The following is a 21,353-nucleotide window of genomic DNA, read 5'->3' as shown; positions in this document are numbered from 1 at the left end:
GAGGCACGCTGGAACATAAACCACCTGGAAGCCTGAGCAGTCAGATTGGCGTGTCTACATTTCAGCCACATTCTCCTGGGTCAGGCAGTCTGCGAAACATCGGACAACACAACAACGGTAGCCTACATCAACCGCCAGGGGTGAACCAAGAGCCAGCAAGTGTCACTGGAGATAGATCTCCTTATGGAATGGGCAGAATTGTATCTACAAATGATCTCAGCTTCCCACATCGCAGAAAAGGACAAAGCAGATTTTCTAAGCAGAGAATCTGAATCCAGGAGAATGGGTGTTGTCGGCCAGAGCCTTTCAGCTATTGGTATATCACTGGGGCCTCCAGTCCATTGACCTGCTGGCCGCATCTCACAATGTGAAGGTTTCCCGATTCTTCAGTCACAGAAGAGACCGACGGTCCCTTGGGATCAATGCCCTTGTTCAGACCTGGCCAGAAGAGGACTTACTATACGCCTTCCTTCCGTGGCCCCTGCTGGGCAGGGTCATTCGCAGGATCGAGTACCACAGGGGTTTCATCCTTCTAGTAGCTCCAGATTGGCCCAGGCATCTGTGGTGTCCAGACATGTGGAGACTTCTGGTGGAGAACCCCCTGTGCCTTCCACCGCACAGGGACCTGCTCCAGCAAGGTCCGGTCCTTCACGAGGATCAGATTCTATTTTGTCTTATGGTTTGGCTCTTGAGAGTACTTGCCTCATGAAGCGTAGATATTCGGCATCAGTAATTTCCACCTTGCTCTGCGTGTGGAAATTCTTGACGTCCTTAGTGTATGTGCGGGTCTGGAGAGTATTTGAGGCCTGGTGCGAAAAGCACGGAGTTGCCCCTCGGACGGTCAAAATCCCTCCGATTCTGGAATTTTTACAGGATGGCTTGAATAAAGGCTTGTCCCTTAACTCCTTGAAGGTCCAGGTAGTGGCTCTCTTCTGTTTAAGGGGCGAGGTGAATGGAACCCGCCTGTCAGCGCATTCGGACATGGCCCGTTTTCTAAAAGGGGTAAAGCACCTCCGGCCACCCCTACGATGGCTCAGTTCCCTTGTGGAATCTTAATCTAGTATTGGAGTTTTTGGCAGGACCCTCCTTTTGGCCGCTGCGCGGTCTGTCCTTGTGTCTATTAACCCTGAAAATGGTGTTCCTGGTGGCGATATGCTTGGCTCTTCGCATCTCTGAACTACAGGCATTGTCGTGTCGGGAACGTTCCTCTGGATGACTCCAGGAGCGCTACAACTTCGTATTGTTTCATTCTTCTTGCCCAAGGTAGTCTTTGAATCAGTCCATTTCATTGCCATTCCTAGACAGACACAAGGACAGGGAAGAATACTGCCTCCACCACCATTTAAACATCAGTAGGCTTTTGGTGTTCTATCTGGAGCTTTCGGAACAGCTGTGCAAGATGGACTGCTTGTTTGTTCTTCACGGTGGAAGAAGACAGGTCGAACCAGCTTTGCAGGCTACCATAGCTTGCTGGATCAAGGTGGTGGTCATGGGAGCCTATCTGGAGGCAGGAAGGCCATTATCCTTTCAGGTTAAAGCTCATTCCACTAGGGCTCAGGCTAAACTGCTGTCTCCTGTCAACTTCTGCCAAGCGGTGATGTGGGCCTCCTTACACACCTTCTCCAGGTTCTATTGCTTGGATGTTCAGGCCCGAGAGGACACAGCCTTAGCAAGGGTGGTGCTAACTGGACCGCGGGCAGCCTCCCACCCCGATTAGGAGTAGCTTTTGTGCATTCCATTGGTCCTAAGTCCATCTGGCTACACGCTAGGAAATGGAGAAATTACTTACCTAATAATTTCGTTTTCCTTAGTGTAGACAGATGGACTCAGCATCTTGCCCACAGCTGCCCAAGAATGATGCCAAGGAATAGTCTGTGAAATGAGGTTACCTGTAACCTCTTGGAATATTGATTCCAAGAGGTTACAGGTAAGCTGTCACCCAATCCCTAGTTCAGGGCATCTATAATCTTGCTGGTATTCAGCGTTTGTTTGTTTGAGTACAGTTAATGGTTATCCGTTTTAAATTGTTCTAATTTAGTTTTTCCAATAGTATGTCCATAGTGGCTTTTGAAGAGAATACCTCAGGGGTGTATCTAAGGTGACATCAACTTTGAAACCTGACTCAGTCTCCATCTACTAGCAGGGGATCACATAACCCATTGGTCCCGAGTCCATCTGTCTACACTAAGGGAAACAAAATTATTAGGTAAATAATTTCTCCAATCCAGTGTATCTGGATTTCTAGGAATGACTCATTCCTCCCAGAGTAGGAATGACGAGAATTGAACACTTCTGGGCTTTTCCTGGGTCTGATCCAGGGGTTTTCCCATATAAACGTGTTAGCCAGGTTTGCTCACTTGTGGCGCATCTGCAGCTTGTGTGGAAATACCTGCCACATAGATAAAGAGCAGCCCTGGACATGATCTGCTCTTTGTCTAGGAGTAAACTTTTGCCTCCTGCTGTTTCAGTCATAGCAAGTTCACTCTCGTGCTTGGCTTCTGTTTGGGGCTCTAAATGAAAAGAACATGCAAGAAACCAAGCCAGATATACTTAACATGATCATTACATTTGTTTAGTATTCCTTTGTTTTATTTTTTTCCATAGAAAAAGAAGAAAACCATTGGGTTTCATGCTTTACCTTTCTTACATGTCTCCTTGACAATGCTCCAACACAACTAACTTCTAGATTAACTATCTGTATTACTTTTATGTCGTTGTCAGCCTACCCAGGTGATACTAAGCTGCCTTTGTTATAATGAAAAGTTTTATGCTTTAAAATTCTCAGTGGAAGGTCTGAGCCATGAGCTAAGGGTTGGGCCTTTCTTGCTTGAGAAGCTGTGCAATATGGTAGGGTCCACACTCTGTCTCCTAAACCCATTAGGGACACAATTATGTTATAGCCATGGCCAAAGTAGGAGGATTAACCCTCCTGTTTAAAAAAAAAACCAACAACAAAAAAAACAAATTAAAGAATTTTCCAGAACCCCTCTTGCCTGTGAATCAGTGTGCATGGGATGGAAACATTATCCTAGTATAGTTAGATGCATGGACAGAACTAATTCTTGAAGCTTTGCTATCCAGAAAGCAGCAAACGTCTTATTTTGTTTCTTTGTTTTTGGTAAAATGGAGTATTTTCAGTTTTTTGAGATTTCACTTCCCTCCCAGCATACATTAATACGAAATATATTTTGTCCAAAAAAAAAATATATCACAGCCAGAAAACAATTTTTTATTTCTTGCTGAAATGGAAATTATGCTAGGCCAGATCTTCCCAAACTTGTTCTGGTAACCCCACAGTTGGTTGGGTTTTCAGGATATCTGCAATGAATATGACTTAGTGAATGCAGATCAATGCCATGCATATTCTATATATATATTGTGTGTGTGTATGTATATAGATAGATATAGAGATATAGAGATATATAGAATATGCATATATTCTATATATATATATATATACACAACCTGTCCTTGTGACCCTACACAGTCAGATGGCAATATACATATATATATGTATATTGGCTATCTGACTGTGTAGGGTCACAAGGACAGGTTGGGGAGGCCCTGAACTAGTTACCTAACAACAACATAATTTTTGAGACTGTATATGACATACCAAATTGTAATGTCTTCCAGTGTCTGCACAACAGCTGCATTCTTATACTTGCTAAACTATTACGCTATTTCAATTATTGGGTGCAAGGTCCAGATGTAAGAGAGGATATAGAGAGGGGAGTGGCTAACAAATATCCCAAATTCCTGTGGGTAGGAAGCAACAAAATCAGATTTTACCCATAAATTCCCAGAAAATGGTAGTAATCACCCTCTGTGAATTTGGAAAATTGTACTTTTTATGTTTCTAGCTTTGGATGCTGTTCTGTGGGGATGCCATGTTGGTAAGATTGTCCCAAATGACATTATGTACCAGGTGTGAAGTGGTCTTTAGAGGTTGACATCTCTCTTTGTCATGGTATCTGCATAAGGAGCAGAGTAAGTACAGAGAAAATATTAAATGTAAGTGAAAATAAAAGCACGTTTCTCTTTTATGTAATCAGGTGACTGTTTGTATCCTCTTGTAAAATTTGTAGAGAGATCCAAAGGATAATGTTCCCCGAAAGAGTTCATTTTTGTGCAGCGCTGCACTGCAGACTTTTGATTGTGCCTTTCTCTTCTTGCTTTTGACAGAGGGAAATCATGGCCATCCTGTTTGCCGTTGTTGCCAGAGGCACCACTATCCTTGCTAAACATGCCTGGTGCGGGGGAAACTTTCTGGAGGTGACCGAACAGATCTTAGCCAAGATACCTTCTGAGAACAACAAACTCACCTATTCCCATGGAAAGTGAGTGATCTTGCACTTCCCCAACCCTTCTGTGACAGCACTGCAAGTACAGCCCTAATCATCTGTATTCTTGAAATGGTGTGTCTGTCTGTGTACTTGGCATTGTACAAGAATAGTCGTGTGCTTGCACTGGCACGGCTGTGAAGTTTCCTGTCCGTGGAGTATGGGAGGAAGGCAGGCGTGATCTGTTTAAGGCCACGCAGTGAGTGGTGGTGGAGGAAGGGAATGGATCTGGGGGGGTTTGCATCTCTCTGCTTTTAACCACTGCACTGCCGGTCGTCGGTGAATCTATCATTCTCTCTGATTGGGTGTTGGGGGGCGGGGAAGGGGAAGGGGGGACATAAGCATCTTTTGTGGTCCCCCTCGTCCTGTACTGTAATATTGGAAATGCTGCTGTTGCCGTTTGAACTTTCCTCCTGATCACAATTCAGCTGCTGCTCTTGGCTTGTAAGAGTGCCCCATTTCCCTGGGAGGTTCTCTCTTCCCTAAATAGGGTCTCTGTTGAAGATTAAACTATTTGTGTGTGGTGGGGGTGTGGTGCATGGACTGGAACAGCATGATGGAGAACTGTCGACAGCTCGCCTCTTGTGAAGAGGACAGATGTACCTAGACATAAAGTAGATGCTTATAATAATGTTAATTCTGTCTACAGGGTATCAAAATGTGTGCAAACCATCCCATGATGCTCTTGTACTACATCTCATTAGATTTTGAGGCTACGATTCTTCAGCCCATCTCCACTATTCACACACTGTCGTTGGCATGTTTTTGCTCCTCCTAAGGTTTCCTGGTGGGCTGCTCCTTTTGTCAAAACCAGATAGATTACAAAAACCATAAATATGGTGGTAACCAGAAATATTTTACAGGACAAAATGTTCCTTTACCTTTATCTCTCTCTTGGTCCTTGTTCCTCTTTTCATATTTTCTCTCTTAATGTGCCCTTTTTTTTTTTGGTCTATGTGACTGATTGCTCATCACATTCAGGGGAAAAGCCACAGTCCTCGCAACAGCTGTTGGAGGGCCTGATGCAGAGCTGGACTTCCAATTTTGGCACCCATAGGCAGAGTACCACGGCTCGGACGTGGCCCTACAACGAACAGAAGCAGAATCCTCTTCGGCTCTGGATATTTGGCACCCCAGGAAGTCTCCTGTGTTGCCTTCGCCTTAAATCCGGGCCTGGCCTGATGTAATAAACTGCGCTAAGCATAGCGCAGCTGATTATTTCCCTTTTATCGCTTGTTTTTTGTGTGCTCAAGTTACCTCCAGTGTAAACCATGATTTTAGCGCTAACAGTTAGTAAGGGAGTGAGCTAATTTTAGCACACTCAACATGCCAGTGCATGCTAATGTCAGAAGGGGCGCTAGAAATTACTGCACTTTTCTACTTCCTGTTTAACAATGAAACTTTGCTTCAGCCCTGCGGGCGAAGTAAAGTTTTTTTGCCTTCCCATTGAATTCATTGGGAAGCCAATGGAAAGTTAAAATTAACCACCTAAAGAGCAAATAAAAAAAAAAAAAAATGGAGCGGGACAGAGCCAGGGCACGAGTCCCCTCCCTCCCCATCTCCCACCAGTGATTTAAAAATCTATATATTTATTTAAAACTGTGGTTGAGGATGGGGAGGGAGAGAGTCATGCCCTATTCTGCCCTGCTCCATTTTGTTTTTTAAAATTGACTCTTAGTTGGCTGATTTTAAATTCCATTGACTTCCCAGTGAAGTCCATAGGAAGTTAAAACTACTTCACCTCTAGGGTTGAAGCAAAGTTTCATAGCCAGTCAGAACAAGTGATCCCTTTCCCATCCACCCCCACTGAAGTTAAAAAAACAAACAAAAAACAAAAAAAACAAACAGGCTGAGCCAGTGATCCTCCTTCCTCCCACCCATTTAAAAAACAAATATATAAAGCCAGTCCTGGGCCTTGCCACATCCAAAAGTTAAACTTTGAAATGCTCCTTATTCCAATCTCTTCCCTCTCCCCTCTCTCCTAAAAGGTTGCAGGGAACCTCAGTGGGAGGAGGAGAGGACCTTCACTCGCTGGGTTGCCGTCGGTGCCGGTACAGCTTTTGGCTGTCCCGGCATTTAAAATTAATTTATTCACTCATCGTTGATTGGTCTCTTCACGGAAGGGACCAATCCTTGTTCAGTGAGAGTCCTTTATTTTTTTGCCTGTATGTGTGAATTTGTACACAGTTCATGTTTTATGCATATAAAACATGAACTGTGTGACTGATCCTTTTTTCCTGTTAAAATGTGCGCGCAGCTTATGCAAAAGATTAGCGCACATTTTAACTGTGCATACATTTTTCTATTAGCACAGTTTTAACTCCCAACATATTAGCATAATATTAGCTTACTGTAGCAGGAGATGAAAACTTTTTTTCGCTCATGCGTTAAGAAACTGCACTGAATTATCAGCATGGTTTTAACATATGGACCATTACCTTGACTTCTTAGTGAGCTATAAATCAGCAAAGTTTGGTGTATGTGGACTAGATTTAAGGAGAATCAGGTTGCTTGGTTAAAACTCATAAATCTGAACACACAACAAAAAGTTCTCTCACATAATATGAGGTCTGGTCTCACAACTAAAAAAAAATGGTTTCCAAGCTATAGATGATGTTCTGTTGATTATATATTAATGGTTAGAACTCATAGCAGGTACTAGGGAGGAGGCATAGTAGCTTAGTGGTTCGAGTAGCAGGCTATCAACTAGGAGACCAGGGTTCAAGTCCCACTCTCACTCCTTGTGACCTTGGGCAAGTCACTTTACCCTCTGTTGCCTCAGGTACAAACTTAGATTGTAAGCCCTCTGGGGATAGGGAAATACCTACAAGTACCTGAATTTAATCCACTTTGAAGTGCTGAAAAAAGTGTGAAAACGGAATATAAAAAAAATCTAAATAAAAAATAATTAAAAGGTAGGTTACATTTTAGCAGGAAGACCTGTTTATACTCAGATTCTTAGTTCTTCAGAATATTCAGACGAGGGATGGAAAGGTAGAGAAACTTGCGTTTCTCTTTTCCCTGTACAACCAAGCTGCTCTAATGCCAGGCATCCAGCAGCAAGGCCAACGAGAGCAGTAATCCAGAGCTTTAAAAGCAAGAGAGATTGACATCATATTAAATGCTTGACTGAGCTGGAGCAGAGTTCATAGTACTTTGGTTAATAGAAACTTAGAAACACGATGGCAGAAAAAGACCATACGGCCTGTCTAGTCTGCCCAACCATACAACTGTTCAGCTCTACAATCCCTGCCAGTCCTTCAGAGATCCCCTGTGTTTGTCCCATGCTTTCTTGAATTCAAATACTGTCCCTGTCTCCTTTACTTCCATTAGGAGACTGTTATATGCATCCACTATCAGGGGTGGATTGCAGGAAAATAGCCGGGGGATTTTTTTTCAAAACCGGCCCATGGAGTATCTGACGCCTTTTTGCACTTTCCCTGCAGCACATGTCAACAGCACCCAAAAGCAAGCCAAGTCAACCCTGGAACCCGGCAAAATTGAGCCAAAATGTCTCCAAAATAAACTTCATCTTTCCTAGATAACTAAGAAGTTGAGCATATTCTAGACCTGGGGCAAGTAGAGCTGCAGTCTCCATTCCATCCATGCAAATTGGTTGGATCCCCTACACATCTGTTTATATTTCTTACAGAGATATTTCCTGGATTCCCAGTCTGGTTCTTGAAACAGTTGCAGGTAGGAAAAGAATGGCAAATAAAACAGAGGATGTCATAATGCCTCTGTATCACTGCATGGTGAGACCGCAGCTTGAATACTGTGTGAAATTCTGGTCACCGCATCTCAAAAAGGATATAGCTGCACTGGAGAAAGTGCACATAAGGGCGACCAAAATGATATGGGGCATGGAACGGTTGCCTTATGAGGAAAAGCTGAAAAAAAAGTTAAGGATGTTCAGTTTGGATAAGATACGACTGAGGGGGGGATATGATAGTCTACGAAATAATGAAAGGACATGAACAAGTTAATGTAAATCAGTTATTCATGCTCTCAGATAAAAGGAAGACCAGGGGCACTCCATGAAGTAAGCAAGTAGCTCATTTAAAACAAATCAAAGAAAATTCTTTTACTCAGTGCATAGTTAAGCTCTGGAATTAATTGCCAGAGGATGTGGTTACAGCAGTTAATGAAACTGGGTTTAAAAAAGGTTTGGATAAGTTCCTAAAGGAAAAATCCATAAACTGCTGTTTCCTAGGCTCCAGCCGTGCTCCACAATGAGAATGGGCCGACCCATCCACAGGAAGAGGAGATAGGGGGTCGACTTGCCCTCTTCTACCAAAGATGGGTCGAGATAACATCGGACAAATGGGTACTAAACATCATTTGAGAAGGTTACTCCCTGGAGTTCTGCAGCATTCCTCGAGACAAATTTGTCACCCTGCCACTCCCACACCAAGAAACTGGCAGTAGAAACCACTCTAACAAGGTTACTCAGTCTGAAGGCAATAACTCCGGTTCCCATGCCCCAACAAAATACGGGGCGCTATTCCATCTATTTTATCATTCCCAAGAAGGAAGGATCATTCCGGCCCAACTTGAATCTCAGGAACGTCAATCGTAATCTGCGGGTACTACATTTCCGCAGGGAAAGTCTTCGCTCCGTAATAATGGCAGTACAACTGGGAGAGTTCTTAAACTCCCTGGACCTTTCCGAAGCCTACCTTCACATCCTAGTCCATCAGGATCACCAGTGCTTCCTTCGCTTTGCGATACTGGGTCACCATTACCAGTTCCGAGCGCTATCCTTTGGCCTAGCAACCGCCCCCAGAACCTTCACCAAAGTCATGGTGGTCATGGTGGCAACACTGAGGAAGGAAGGGATCTTGGTACACTCTTACCTGGACGACTGGCTGATCAGGGCAAAGTCTTCGGAAGAGAGTCGGCAGGTGACAAGCAGAGTCAGATCCTACTGCAGGAACTCGGTTGGTTCGTGAACACGGGCAAGAGCAGTCTGCAGCCCTCTTAATCTCTAGAGTACCTGGGGGCCCGTTTCAACACCAAACAGAACAAAGTCTTCCTCCATTCTCCGAGGAGAAGGAAGCTGATGGAACAATTATGATTGATGACCAATGCATACCCCAAGGTATGGGACTATCTTCAAGTCCTCGGGCTCATGGCATCAACCCTGGAGGTTGTCCCATGGGCAAGGGCCCATATGCGATCGCTCCAGCGCTCCTTACTGTCACAATGGAACCCACTGTCCCAGAACTACTCAATTTGCCTCCAACTACCAGCAGAGGCATGTTCTCAGCTCCAGTGGTGGCTACAGGAAGACCACCTAAGCAGAGGAGTAAGCTATCCCCACCGAACTGGACCTTGCTCACCACTGATGCGAGCCTGTGAGGGTGGGGAGATCACTGTCAGGAACTGATAGCCCAGGGACAATGGAACAAGAAGGAAGAGGCAGAATGGAACATAAACCGCCTGGAAGCTTGAGCAGTCAGACTAGCGTGCCTGCGATTCAGCCACAGACTCCGAGGCAAAGCAATTCGAGTAATGTCGGACAACACGACAACTGTTGCTTACATCAACCGCCAGGGAGGAACCAGGAGCCAGCAAGTGTCTCTGGAGATAGACTCTCTCATGGCATAGGCAGAGATAAACCTACAAGGGATCTCGGCCTCCCACATCGCAGGAAAAGACAACGTCTCAGCAGACTTCCTCAGCAGAGAGAGCCTGGACCCGGGAGAATGGATGCTGTCGACCACAGCCTTCCAACTGATAGTAAATCGCTGGGGCCTCCCAGCCATGGATCTACTGGCCACCCGTCTCAGTGTCCAAGTCCCCAGGTTCTTCAGCCACAGACGAGAGCCACACTCCCAAGGGATCGAAGCTCTCATCCAAACTTGGCCAGGGGAAGCCTTACTGTACACCTTCCCCCCCATGGCCACTACTGGGCAAGGTCATCTGCAAGATTTTATTTATTTATTTATTTAACAGTTTTTTATACCGACCTTCATAGTAAATTACCATATCGGATCGGTTTACAGATTAACAAAAGGGAAAAACAACAAGAGTAACAAATCCACGTAAACGAAAGATAACAATAAGTAGGAATAAGTCAAAAATTACAATCAACAAGGGGAGAGAACTTGGAAGCTTGCAACAAGCTGGAAGGAAGATAGGCCGGTAAAAGAAATTTTACCATAGAAAGTACAAGTTAAAAACTTAGACGGTGTTTTAACCTTAATGACTCAGAGTCCATTTATTTCTTCATTGAAAAAAGATAGAAAAAAAAAAAAAGATTGAAAAAAGATAGAACATCACAGGGAATTAGTTCTACTAGTAGCCCCGGATTGGCTTGATGACCATGGTACCCAGACATGCAAAGACTCCTTGTGGGGAACCCTCTGTGCCTACCTCCACACAGGGACCTTCTTCAGCAGGGCCCGATTCTCCACGAAGATCTGTCTCAATTCTCTCTTACGGTCTGGCCCTTGAGAGGACTCGCCTGAAGAAGCGTGGTTACTCAACAAAGGCTGTGATTGACACCCTGCTACGAGCGCATAAGTTCTCCACATCCCTGTCATACATGCGGATCTGGAGAGTATTCAAAGCCTGGTGCGAGGACCGCGGACAGCCAAGATTCCCATGATTCTGGAGTTCCTACAGGTCGGTATGAAGAAGGTGGTGACTCAAGATCCAAGTAGCCACACTGTCCTGCTTCAGAGCCAAAATGGATGGTATCTGGCTATCAACCTATCCGGATTTGTTCCGCTTCCTGAAAGGGGTTAAACAACTCTGACCACCCTTAAAGTGGCCGGTGCCTCTGTGGAATCTCAATCTAGTATTAGATTTCCTAGCTGGGGCTTCCTTCAGACCACCATGCGGTCTGACACTACACCTCTTAACATTGAAGATGGTGTTCCTGGTGGCAATATGTTCAGCTTGTCGCATCTCCGAACTACAGGCACTATCCTGTCAGGAACTGTTCCTTAGGTTCATGTCTGGAACCATATAGCTGCGCACCGTCCCCTCCTTCCTACCAAAAATGGTTTCCTTGAACCAAACCATCTCACTACCAACTCCAGATGAACATAAGGACTCGGAAGACTCGTGCCTTCTTCGCCATCTAAATGTTGACAGACTCCTAGTGCGGTACCTGTTATAGATCCCTACACTGAAACTATACCTTAGCAAAATACCTCAACTCAGTCACACATGTGGAACACAGACCTTCACCAAATACAGAATAAAGAGACAATAAAGGTTAACTAGAAACATGCAAACTGAATTGCAAACCATAATAAGACAGACTCCATATGCAGTGCAACAATGGAAAAACAGAAACATCACCATTCCACATCAAACAATAAAATCAAATATATAAATTATTATAACCATAATAGTGAAACCATACTCATAAAAAGAATAAATATTTCAAAGCAGCTGATGAATAGAACATTCAATGATTAAAACTATATAACATTGTTTATTTTTTAAATTTTCCAATCAATAAAATATTGCATCAAATAACACCCAATAACTAAAACTAAGGCTAAAACAATTCCCTTACTCTCCATATCTGGGAACTTTAGATTCCAGCCACCCTGAGATTGTCATGGATTAGTCAGGGATAGGAGGTATGCACAGACTTTCTCCTCTCTCCCTTACATACACACTTTCTAACATATATGCTCATTCTCATACAAACTCCTTATATTCTCTCTCACACACATGCTGACTGGCTTACAAACTCTGGCTCACACGTATGCTCACTGGTTTAAATAGTCCTCTTGTTCACACACATGGACATTGGCTCGCTTGTTCTCTCTCACTCACACACATGCTAAATGCCTCACTTACTCTCGCTCACACACATGCTGTGGAAACCACAGCAAGCCTAACTACTATGCAGTGCAATGATGGAAAAACAAAAACATCATTCTTCATCAAACATTAAACAATAAAATCAAGAGATATGAGACATCATTCAAATTTAAAATCTTACTAATAAAAAGAATAAATATGTCAAGCAAGCAACAGCCAACGAATAACCAGTAATTAAAATAACTCACAATCTTGTTCTAATATTTCCCAAACACCAAATATTTCAAGCAGCAGACACATGGAATAACACCCAACAATTTAAAATAGGATTAAAAATCTCCAGGTCTCCAAACCTGGGATCTTTGGCTTTCAAGTCATCCACAGATTGTTGTGGATTGGAAGAGGGGGGACTTTACAATCTTTATCCTTTCTCTCCCACCAACACACACACATGCTGTCACACACACAGGCTCTTGCTCACTTACATATATGCTGTCATATACACAGGCTCGCGTACACACACACCGAGTCTTTCTCGCTCTCACATACACACAGGCAGGCTCTCTCATTCTGTCACACATACGCAGTCTCGCATATATATCCGCTCAATCGAAATCCTTCTGTCAACCTTCTCCCTTCCCCCTAAAGAGCCCTGCAGCTTCCTCCCCCTATCTTCCTCCTTTCAACCTGATAGGTTCGCCTGTTTGTACAACTTTTGTCTTTACCCCCTGTGCTGCCTCCCAGCATCCATTTGTTAGAAATTTTACAACGCTGTTAACCTGTCCACACTTTGTAAGAGATATTGGATATTTGCACTACCGTATCACATATTAACTTTGAGACTCATATTATGTATATAAGTTTGCTACTCATATTCATGCCTTTTATCGCTCCCTCGTGCAACTAACTCTGCACCTCCCAGTTCTCTGATAACTTTTTTTTTTTTGTAACTGCTCTCTTCCTGCTTTGTTTTTTATACCTGTTACATGTAAACCGGCATGATATCTCTGATGGTCGGTCAAGAAAAAACACAAATAAATAAATACAGGCTCTGTCGCTCTTTCATACACACACAGGCTCTGACACATGCAGGCTTTCTCGCTCTCGATTAGACTCAGGTTCTGACATGCGCAGGCTCTTTTGTACACATGCAGGCTCACACACTCACACACACACACACTCTCACACTCTCTCACACACTCAAAAAGATACCCAGACTTTCTCTCTCTCATATACAAGCATACACACACAGGGCTTTCAGGCCTCCCCCTTTTTTCTGGCCTTGTCTTTGGCCGCTGTGGGATGGCAGCACCACTCCTCAATGCCAGAAGGGAGGTGGAAGATGGCCACTGCTACCAGCTGCTCCTGCAGGATGGGTGGTGGGAAGGAGAGGGCCTCAGTCGTGCTGGCTTCTCCTTAGGCCACGGCAGGATGGGCTCTGCTGCGGTTGCGCAGTCCTTTCTTCGGGCCATGGCTTGATGAGCTCTGTTGCCGTAGCTGAGGCCTCTCTTTGGGCCGTGGCAGGACGGGCTTTTTGAAAGTGCGGTTTCCAGAATTATAAACAGTATTACAAATGAGGTCTCACTAGGGTCTTGTACGGGGCAATATCGCCTGCTTTATCTGTAGACCGTTCCTTTCCTTATGCACCAAGCATCTTTCTGGCTTTTGACGGCAACTTATCCAATTGTTTGGCTACCTTAAGATCATCAGATATGATTACCCCTAGATCCCACTCTGATTTCAAGCATAGAATAGTTTTGCACCCTATATTGTACCTCTCCTTTGGGTTTTTGCGATCCAAATGCTTGAATTACATCTTAGCTGCCAGACTCTAGATCTTTCGTCTAGCTACTCATGTTTTCCCACACCTTGCTAGCTGTCTGCCCCATTGCAAAAAGACAAAACTTTTCCAACAGTCCTTCTACAGTATTGCTTAAGTATCATAAAAGATTGGAAACCCAAAGGAAAATTCACAACCCTGGGCTAGAGCTCCCACCAGGGCTGCTTTGCTTGCTGGTCCAATTGCCTCTCTGGGTCATCCAGGCCTGACTGTTGGGTATCCTGCAGGCTGCTCATTGCCAAGGTTTGCACCAGTATGGCTTCTCCCAGAGTGCTGATCATCCCTTTATTTATGTAAAAACAAAAATGCTGTCCCCCTCCAATTGGGGTCTCATCTTGAGAGAGGGAATAGAGTAAAGCCACAGTTGGTGGTCAAGATGGGGTACGATCTTTGGTGCTTAAATTCTTTGGGAGAAGCCCTATGGCCACTACGGCCCCACGACCAGCTGTTGAGGCAGAGCTGAGAGGGAGTAGAAGTCTCCTGAGAATCCTTCCTTCAATTAATTGCAGCTCCACATTTTACTCCTCAGGGAATTCTGCACACAAAACCTTAAAATTCTGCATACTTTATATTGGTCAAAATAACACACTATACATGACAGTCTTTAAGTAATTAATTTAATTTAAAATGTAATACAGAAAAAAAGTTATTACTTAAAGATTTTTAAATATTTTGAGCAGAATTTCCCTAGAAGTTCATTGTAAGAGTGTCTTCCAGCCTCTCTCCCTACTCCCCTGGCCACTTTGCCTTCTCAGGCCCCAACTCCTCCACTTGCCAGTTTCTTTCCCCTCCACCTCTAAGCTCAACCCTTTCCACTCTTTCTCCACTCCCAGAGTTTGACCCCTCTCTCAGTACTGCCCCTCACACAGGCTTCCTCTGTCCCTCGTTCTCTGTTTCTCATACACAGGCTCTCTCTCTCTAGTGTGCATACAGGCTCCTCCACTCTTTCACACTCACATCCTCATACATGCTCCCTCTCTCTTGCACATATACATCCCCTCATACAGGGTCCCTCTCTATCTTGCATACACACCCACACATGCTCCTTTTCTTTCTCATGCATACACCCTCATACAGGCTCCCTATGTGTCTCTCTCTCTCACACACCCCTTTACACAGGCTGTCTCTCACAAACAAACAAGCACCCTCACATACACACAATCCCTTTTTCACACACACCAGCTCCCAATCTCTCACACATATACAAACTGTCACAATCTCCTCACATAGGCTCCCTCTCTCGGGCACCCACAATCATGCACCCTCACACATGCTTTCACCCTCCCAGTCTCTCTCTCTCTCTCACACTCACACACCCCTTCTACACGCTTCCTCTTTGCTGTGAGTGAGATGGGCTCTGCTCGCAGCATGCTGGGGCCCTCATCTTCGCTGCGAGCGGGACGGGCTCCGGTCGCAGCACACCAGGGCCTCCTCCATTCTCAGAAAATGGCAATTCTGCACTCCGCAGTAGCACAGAATTCCCCCAGGACTAACATTTAATTTTATCTATTTCCCATTCTCCTCTGCAGCCACCATCTCTCTGTAAAATTAATATTTGCAGCTTCTTCCCCTCCCCCCTTATTTAAGCAGTGAAGCTGCTTAAATAAGGGGGGAGGGGAAGAAGCCACAGTGTAAATTTTAGGACGTTGATGCCATTGCCAAATACTGATGTGATGATGTTTGTATAAAGCAGCTATTAACCACACCTGGCATAAAGTTGTCTGTAAGATAAATTGGGGAAAATGTAATGCAGAAATAATTTTAAAATTAGAATAGAAACTGCTAAGAAGGCTACCCCCAACTCCCGTTGTGCCGTCTGCTGGGATTACATCCAGAACTAAAACAGAAGGGACCGTATGCCAGGCTCCTTTCCAAGTTTTTAACAGCTAAAGTGGATTTCTCTTTCTGCAGCCATTTTCTGTATTAGTGGATCTCTGGCCAAGCGAAAAAGCAAACATGAAGCGAGGTAAAACTTTTCTCTCTAATGCTGTATCTTGTTTCTCCTCCAGTTATTTGTTTCATTATATCTGCCAAGACAGAATCATTTACCTCTGTGTCACGGATGATGTAAGTATTTTGGTTAACACTGCCATGCCCTGTGCTTGTTTTATGTATTGTGTATTTATTTATATGGATTCCTATGTGCACTATGGACTTGGTATTCATGTAAATCGTTTCACGTTGTTTGATTTGCACTTGCAAAATATATCAACTCACTCCCTCCTCATACTTAAAGGCAAATGTCCTGTTCAGATGTGCTGCAGTTTACATCTGTTTTCTTGTCAAATTCCTATTATATTCCTGAGAAGAAAAGGAATCTCAATGACTAGGAGGGAGCCTCAAATTTGTTGGTTCCCTTCTCCAGTTCAGATTTATATTTTTCTTCAATCTTCTTATGAAATATCTAAACTAAGGTTACATTTATTGTAACATTTGCATTAGACTCTGATAAAGATGTTTTTCTTCAACAATATGTTACATATAAAGATGATTTAGTCAGTGGCCAGAGGGTACAAGTCTTTCTAAGGAAATCCAAGCTAGGAGGAAAGTTTTCTAGCTTTCAAACCAGATTGGGGCATCTCTATTCCTAAACTTTCCCCGTAAGTGTTTAGTATCATATGAGGGAAACAGAGATTTTTTTTATGGATCCTGGACATTTGGAGGCTTTACTGGTAGGTAAAGAACCTGAGGTGAGGAGCTATAGCAGCACAGGGAAATTAGTCAAAATTGATGGCAGGATGAATGCATCATCTTATTGGGAAAGTTACTGGAGGAGAATTTGCATTCATCAGCCAGGAAGCTGCGCATGGGGCTCACTTGGGCTTTCCAACATGACTGATCTGAAACATAAGGCCAAGTCGACACTTCAGAGGCTGCAGCAGAAGAAAGTGAAGGTTCTGGAGTGACCATCACAGTCTCCTGATGTCAACATCATTGAGCCATTCAAACCACTCCATTGAGAACTCAAACATGCCGTTCATGTTTGACAACCAAAGAATTTACAGGATCTGGAGCCTTTTTGCCAAGAGGAAATGGGCAGCTTTTATCACATGAGAAAATAAAGGGCCTCATTCATAACTATCACAAAAGACTGCAAGCCATCATTGATATTAAGAACTAAGGGTATGCAAACTTTTGAACTGGACCATTTTATTATTTGCCTTATTGCTTTGGTTTGTTTAATGATTGTGCTATTCCGTGATGCATAATTGTTTAATTTGAAACACATTAAAAATAACAGATTTGTTTTCTTAAAATGCTACACATCTTACTAATTTTTTTTTTCTTTTACGAGTTGGTATTAATCCCTATTTTCCTGGGGTGTAGCAGATGGACTCAGGACCAGTGGGTATAGTGTGCTTCTGATAGTTGGAGACGGATCAGATTTCAATCTGATGTCAGCCCTAGTACATATACTCCTGCAAGAAGCCCTGCTCTTCAGTATTTTCCGTCTCCATAGCAGTTCAGGACTCTATACACGCTTGCTCAGCGTTAAGAGTATTCTAACCAAAGAAATCCCAAACAAAGTAGAAAACTTACCTCTACAGATGAGCCCCGCTCTCCTGCGGTGATACCTACGGGTCCCTCCCCCAGTCGAGATTCCTGAGGTGATTTCCGCGATCCCTCAGAGGTAGGCCTTGGTCCGGCAGCCGGCTCCCGGCGTGGACTTAGCCCCCGGCAACGGGCGCGGCTGAGAAGCAGCAGGTGCAACTTCAAGCGCGGCGGTGAAGGTACCTTTCCCTCTCCCCCCGCAGCCAGAGACCGCCCGGGATGAGACCAGGAAACGCCGAGACAAGGTAAGGTAGAAAACTTCCTAAAAGTCTCCGGTCTCCGAGGCTCGAATAGCCGCACAGATCGCCAGCCGGTGTCAGTGCTACTGGGTTGATCAGCCCTATCAGGGCTAGACCCCGGTCCGATACGAGGGTCCTCCCACGTGGACACCCTCTGAGGTGGTAGCCATATTGCTCACGTGGTCGCCGTCGCCATTTTCATTTGATCGCCGCCCTGTTCCGCCAATTCGATCTGTGCGCACAGAGGCGAGCAGTGCGCACAAAATCACTTGTGCGCACACATAAGTGCCGTGCGCACAGTGACGCGCACAAGGGCACTGGGCGCACAGCCACGCGCTTCACTGTGCCGGGCGCATACGTAAACCCTGTGCTCACAGCGGCGCGCATATCTTGTTGAGCACGCATCCGACCTACACGCACAACTTCGGCACACCCAGAGCGCGTAACTAAGCCTCCTGGCGTACACTTGAACGCACAAACTGGAATTTTCTGCAATCCTACACGCACAAACCATGGCACCACCGGACAAGAAGTTCAAGGCTCAGGGCCTCTGCCCAGCATGCCACATCAGAGCTGCGCAGCACGAAGAGGCCACGGCCCTGTGTCTACAGTGCGAGGAGGCTCTGGGTGAGCCAGGCCAAGGTCCTCTCCAGCCGGCACTGGGATCCGGATCCACCAACAGTACACCAGATCTGGCTACCCCCGGCGAAAGCCTTCCTCAAACAGGGGCTCCCCGGGGACGCGGCGCCTCTCAATTTAGACCCAGCACCTTTCTATTGGGTGGAATTCTTCAAAGGCCTACATACCTTTGTCCACATGCAACCGGCGTCCGCAATGGCACAGCGTGCCCCTCCCACCTCAAAGCCCCAACTTTGGGGACATGGACACCTCGGACGAGGATCAAGACTCCCTGGAGGAAGGGGAAATCCCTCCAGGGACGGAACCTTATCAAACCATGAGGCATTTCTTCACTAAAGATGAACTATCAGACCTCGTGGCTCACAGCCTGAAAGAGCTCGCTATCCCAGGCATGAGTGCCACAGGGGAACCGAAGACGAACCCTCTCCTCGAGGGACTCCGTTAGGCCTCCCGCCATTTCCCTTTTCTGCAGGCCGTTCAACAGCTGATTGACCTGGAATGGGAGTCTCCGGAGGCCACGTTCAAGGGGGGGATGGACCCTGGCAGCCCTATACCCCCTGGACCCCGCTGCCAAAGATCTCCTGGCATTCCCCAAAGTGGACTCCATGGTCTGCGCGGTCTCAAAGTGCACTACCATCCCAGTCAAGGGAGGAGCGGCACTCAAGGATGCCTAGGACAGACGTCTCGAATCCATCCTTAAACAGTCATTCGACGTTTCAGCTATGTCACTACAGATCTCGCGGCCTGCTGTGCCATGGTGACACTCGCCTGCTTATCAAAGACCAGGAACACCACCACACCCTTTGAAGCACTAGAACCAGCAGTATCATTCCTCATGGATGCGACCTCCGACCTGGTGTGCACCGCAGCCAGAGGCGTTTCGTCCGCTGTGGCAGCCAGAAAACAACTCTGGCTCAGAAGCTGGTCCAAGACGAGAATCACGAGAATGCCCTTTAAGGGAAACCACCTGTTTGGAAGCGAACTGCAGAAGTTAGCCGACAAATGGGGTGAATCCCCAGTACCGTGGCTACCGGAGGACAAGAACAAGAGAAGCCAGCTTCCCTCCCCCTGAACACCTAAGGGCAGGGGATCACAGCGCTTCAAACCGTACAGAAGTACATATCAAGCTTCTCGCCCCGCAGGCAGAGGCCAGTCCTTTCAGAACAAACACAACAAAAGGGGAGCCGGTGCTAGTCCAGGCCCCAGCCGCACCTCGCAATGAAGCCGACCCATCCACAGGAAGAAGCCATAGAGGGCAGGCTCGCCCTATTCTACCAAAGATGGGTCGAGAGAACTTCAGACAAGTAGGTTCTAACCATCATTCGAGAGGGATATTATCCGGACAAGTTTGTGAAATCTCCCTGCCACGACCCTTTCAAGAGGATGGTAGTGGAATCTACACTGACCAAATTGCTCGACTTAAAGGCCATAATGCCGGTGCCCACGCAACAAGAAAATAAGAGGCACTATTCCATCTATTTTATCGTTCCGGCCCATCCTGGACCTCAAGTCCGTCAACTGCCACTTGAGGGTACCTCGCTTCCACATGGAAACCCTACGCTTGGTCATAAGGGCGATACAGCCGGGAGAATTCCTCACATCCCTGGATCTGTCAGGAATCTATCTGCACATCCCGGTCCATCACGAGCATCAGCGTTTTTTACGCTTCACGATCCTGGACCCACCACTACCAGTTCTGGGCACTACTCTTCAGGCTAGCCACAGTACCCCGAACGTTCACTAAAATCATGGTTGTAGTGGCAGCGACACCGAGAAAAGAAGGAATCATCATACACCCATATCTGGACGATTGGCTGATCAGGGCAAAATCCCCAGAGGAAAGTCATCAGGCGACCACCAGAGTCAAAACTCTACTGGAGAACCTCAGGTGGGGGGGTCAACACAAACAAGAGCTGTCTGCAGCCCTACCAATCTCTGGAATACCTGGGAGTCCAGTTTGACACCAGACAAGACAAGGTCATTCTGACTCCTACAAGAAGAACAAAACAACTGATGAACCAATTGTGAAATCTGTTAAGCAGTCCGCCCCAAGGTGTATGACTACCTCCAAGTCCTCGGACTCATGACATCCACACTGGAAGTGATCCGATGGGCAAGAGCTCACATGCGACCCCCTACAGCGTTCCCTACTGTCACGATGGAATCCGATGTCCCAGAATTACTCCGTTTGCCTCCAGCTCCCGGAGGAAGATCGAACCCAGCTCTAATGGTGGCTACAAAAAGACCATCTGGGCAAGGGAGTAAGGCTATCCCCGCCGACCTGGATCCTGCTCACCACGGATGCGAGCCTACGAGGGTGGGGAGCCCATTGCCAGGAACTGACCGTCCAGGGGCAATGGGACAAGGAAGAGTCGGGATGGAACATCAACCGATTGGAAGCACGGGCAGTCAGGCTAGCCTGCCTATAGTTCAGTCACAGACTCCGGGGCGAATCGGTCAGAGTCATGTTGGACAATGCCACAACGGTGGCCTACATCAACCACCAGAGAGGAACCAAAAGCCAACAGGTGTCTCTGGAAATAGACCCCCTAAAGGCATGAGCGGAATCAAACCTACAAGAGATCTCAGCCACCCACATCGCGGGAAAGGACAACATCACTGCGAATGACCTCAGCAGAGAAAATCTAGACCCAGGGGAATGGAGGCTGTCTAACACAGCCTTCCAGTTGATAGTAAACCACTGGGGAACACCAGCCATGGACCTCCTGGCAAGCTGGTCAAACGCCCAAGTTCCCAACTTCTTCAGTCGCAGACGGGAACCACAATCACAAGGGATCGATGCTCTCGTCCAGACCTGGCCACAGGAAATCCTGCTATACGCCTTCCCACCGTGGCCATTACTGGGCGGAATCATTCGCAAGATAGAACACCACAGGAGACCAGTACTTCTAGTGCCCCGGACTGGCCAAGAAGACCGTGGTATGCAGACAT

The 21,353-nt window shown here is 46.0% G+C and overlaps 1 protein-coding gene across 3 annotated transcripts in view; it reads left to right on the top strand.

Annotated features, from left to right (window-relative positions):
* VAMP7 (vesicle associated membrane protein 7) overlaps positions 1-21,353 on the top strand; it is a 108,194-nt gene that overhangs the window by 64,344 nt on the left and 22,497 nt on the right. For all 3 annotated transcript variants that reach the window (XM_029606632.1, XM_029606630.1, XM_029606631.1), the window contains exons 2-3: positions 4,186-4,340; positions 15,981-16,038. In XM_029606632.1, the coding sequence (XP_029462492.1) occupies positions 4,195-4,340; positions 15,981-16,038 (204 nt within the window). In that variant the 5' untranslated portion in view covers positions 4,186-4,194. The remainder of the gene's footprint in view (positions 1-4,185; positions 4,341-15,980; positions 16,039-21,353) is intronic.

This window comes from Rhinatrema bivittatum, chromosome 6 (genome assembly GCF_901001135.1).
Source record: "Rhinatrema bivittatum chromosome 6, aRhiBiv1.1, whole genome shotgun sequence".
NCBI classification, from domain to species: domain Eukaryota; kingdom Metazoa; phylum Chordata; class Amphibia; order Gymnophiona; family Rhinatrematidae; genus Rhinatrema; species Rhinatrema bivittatum.
This window is presented reverse-complemented; position numbering and strand designations above follow the sequence as displayed.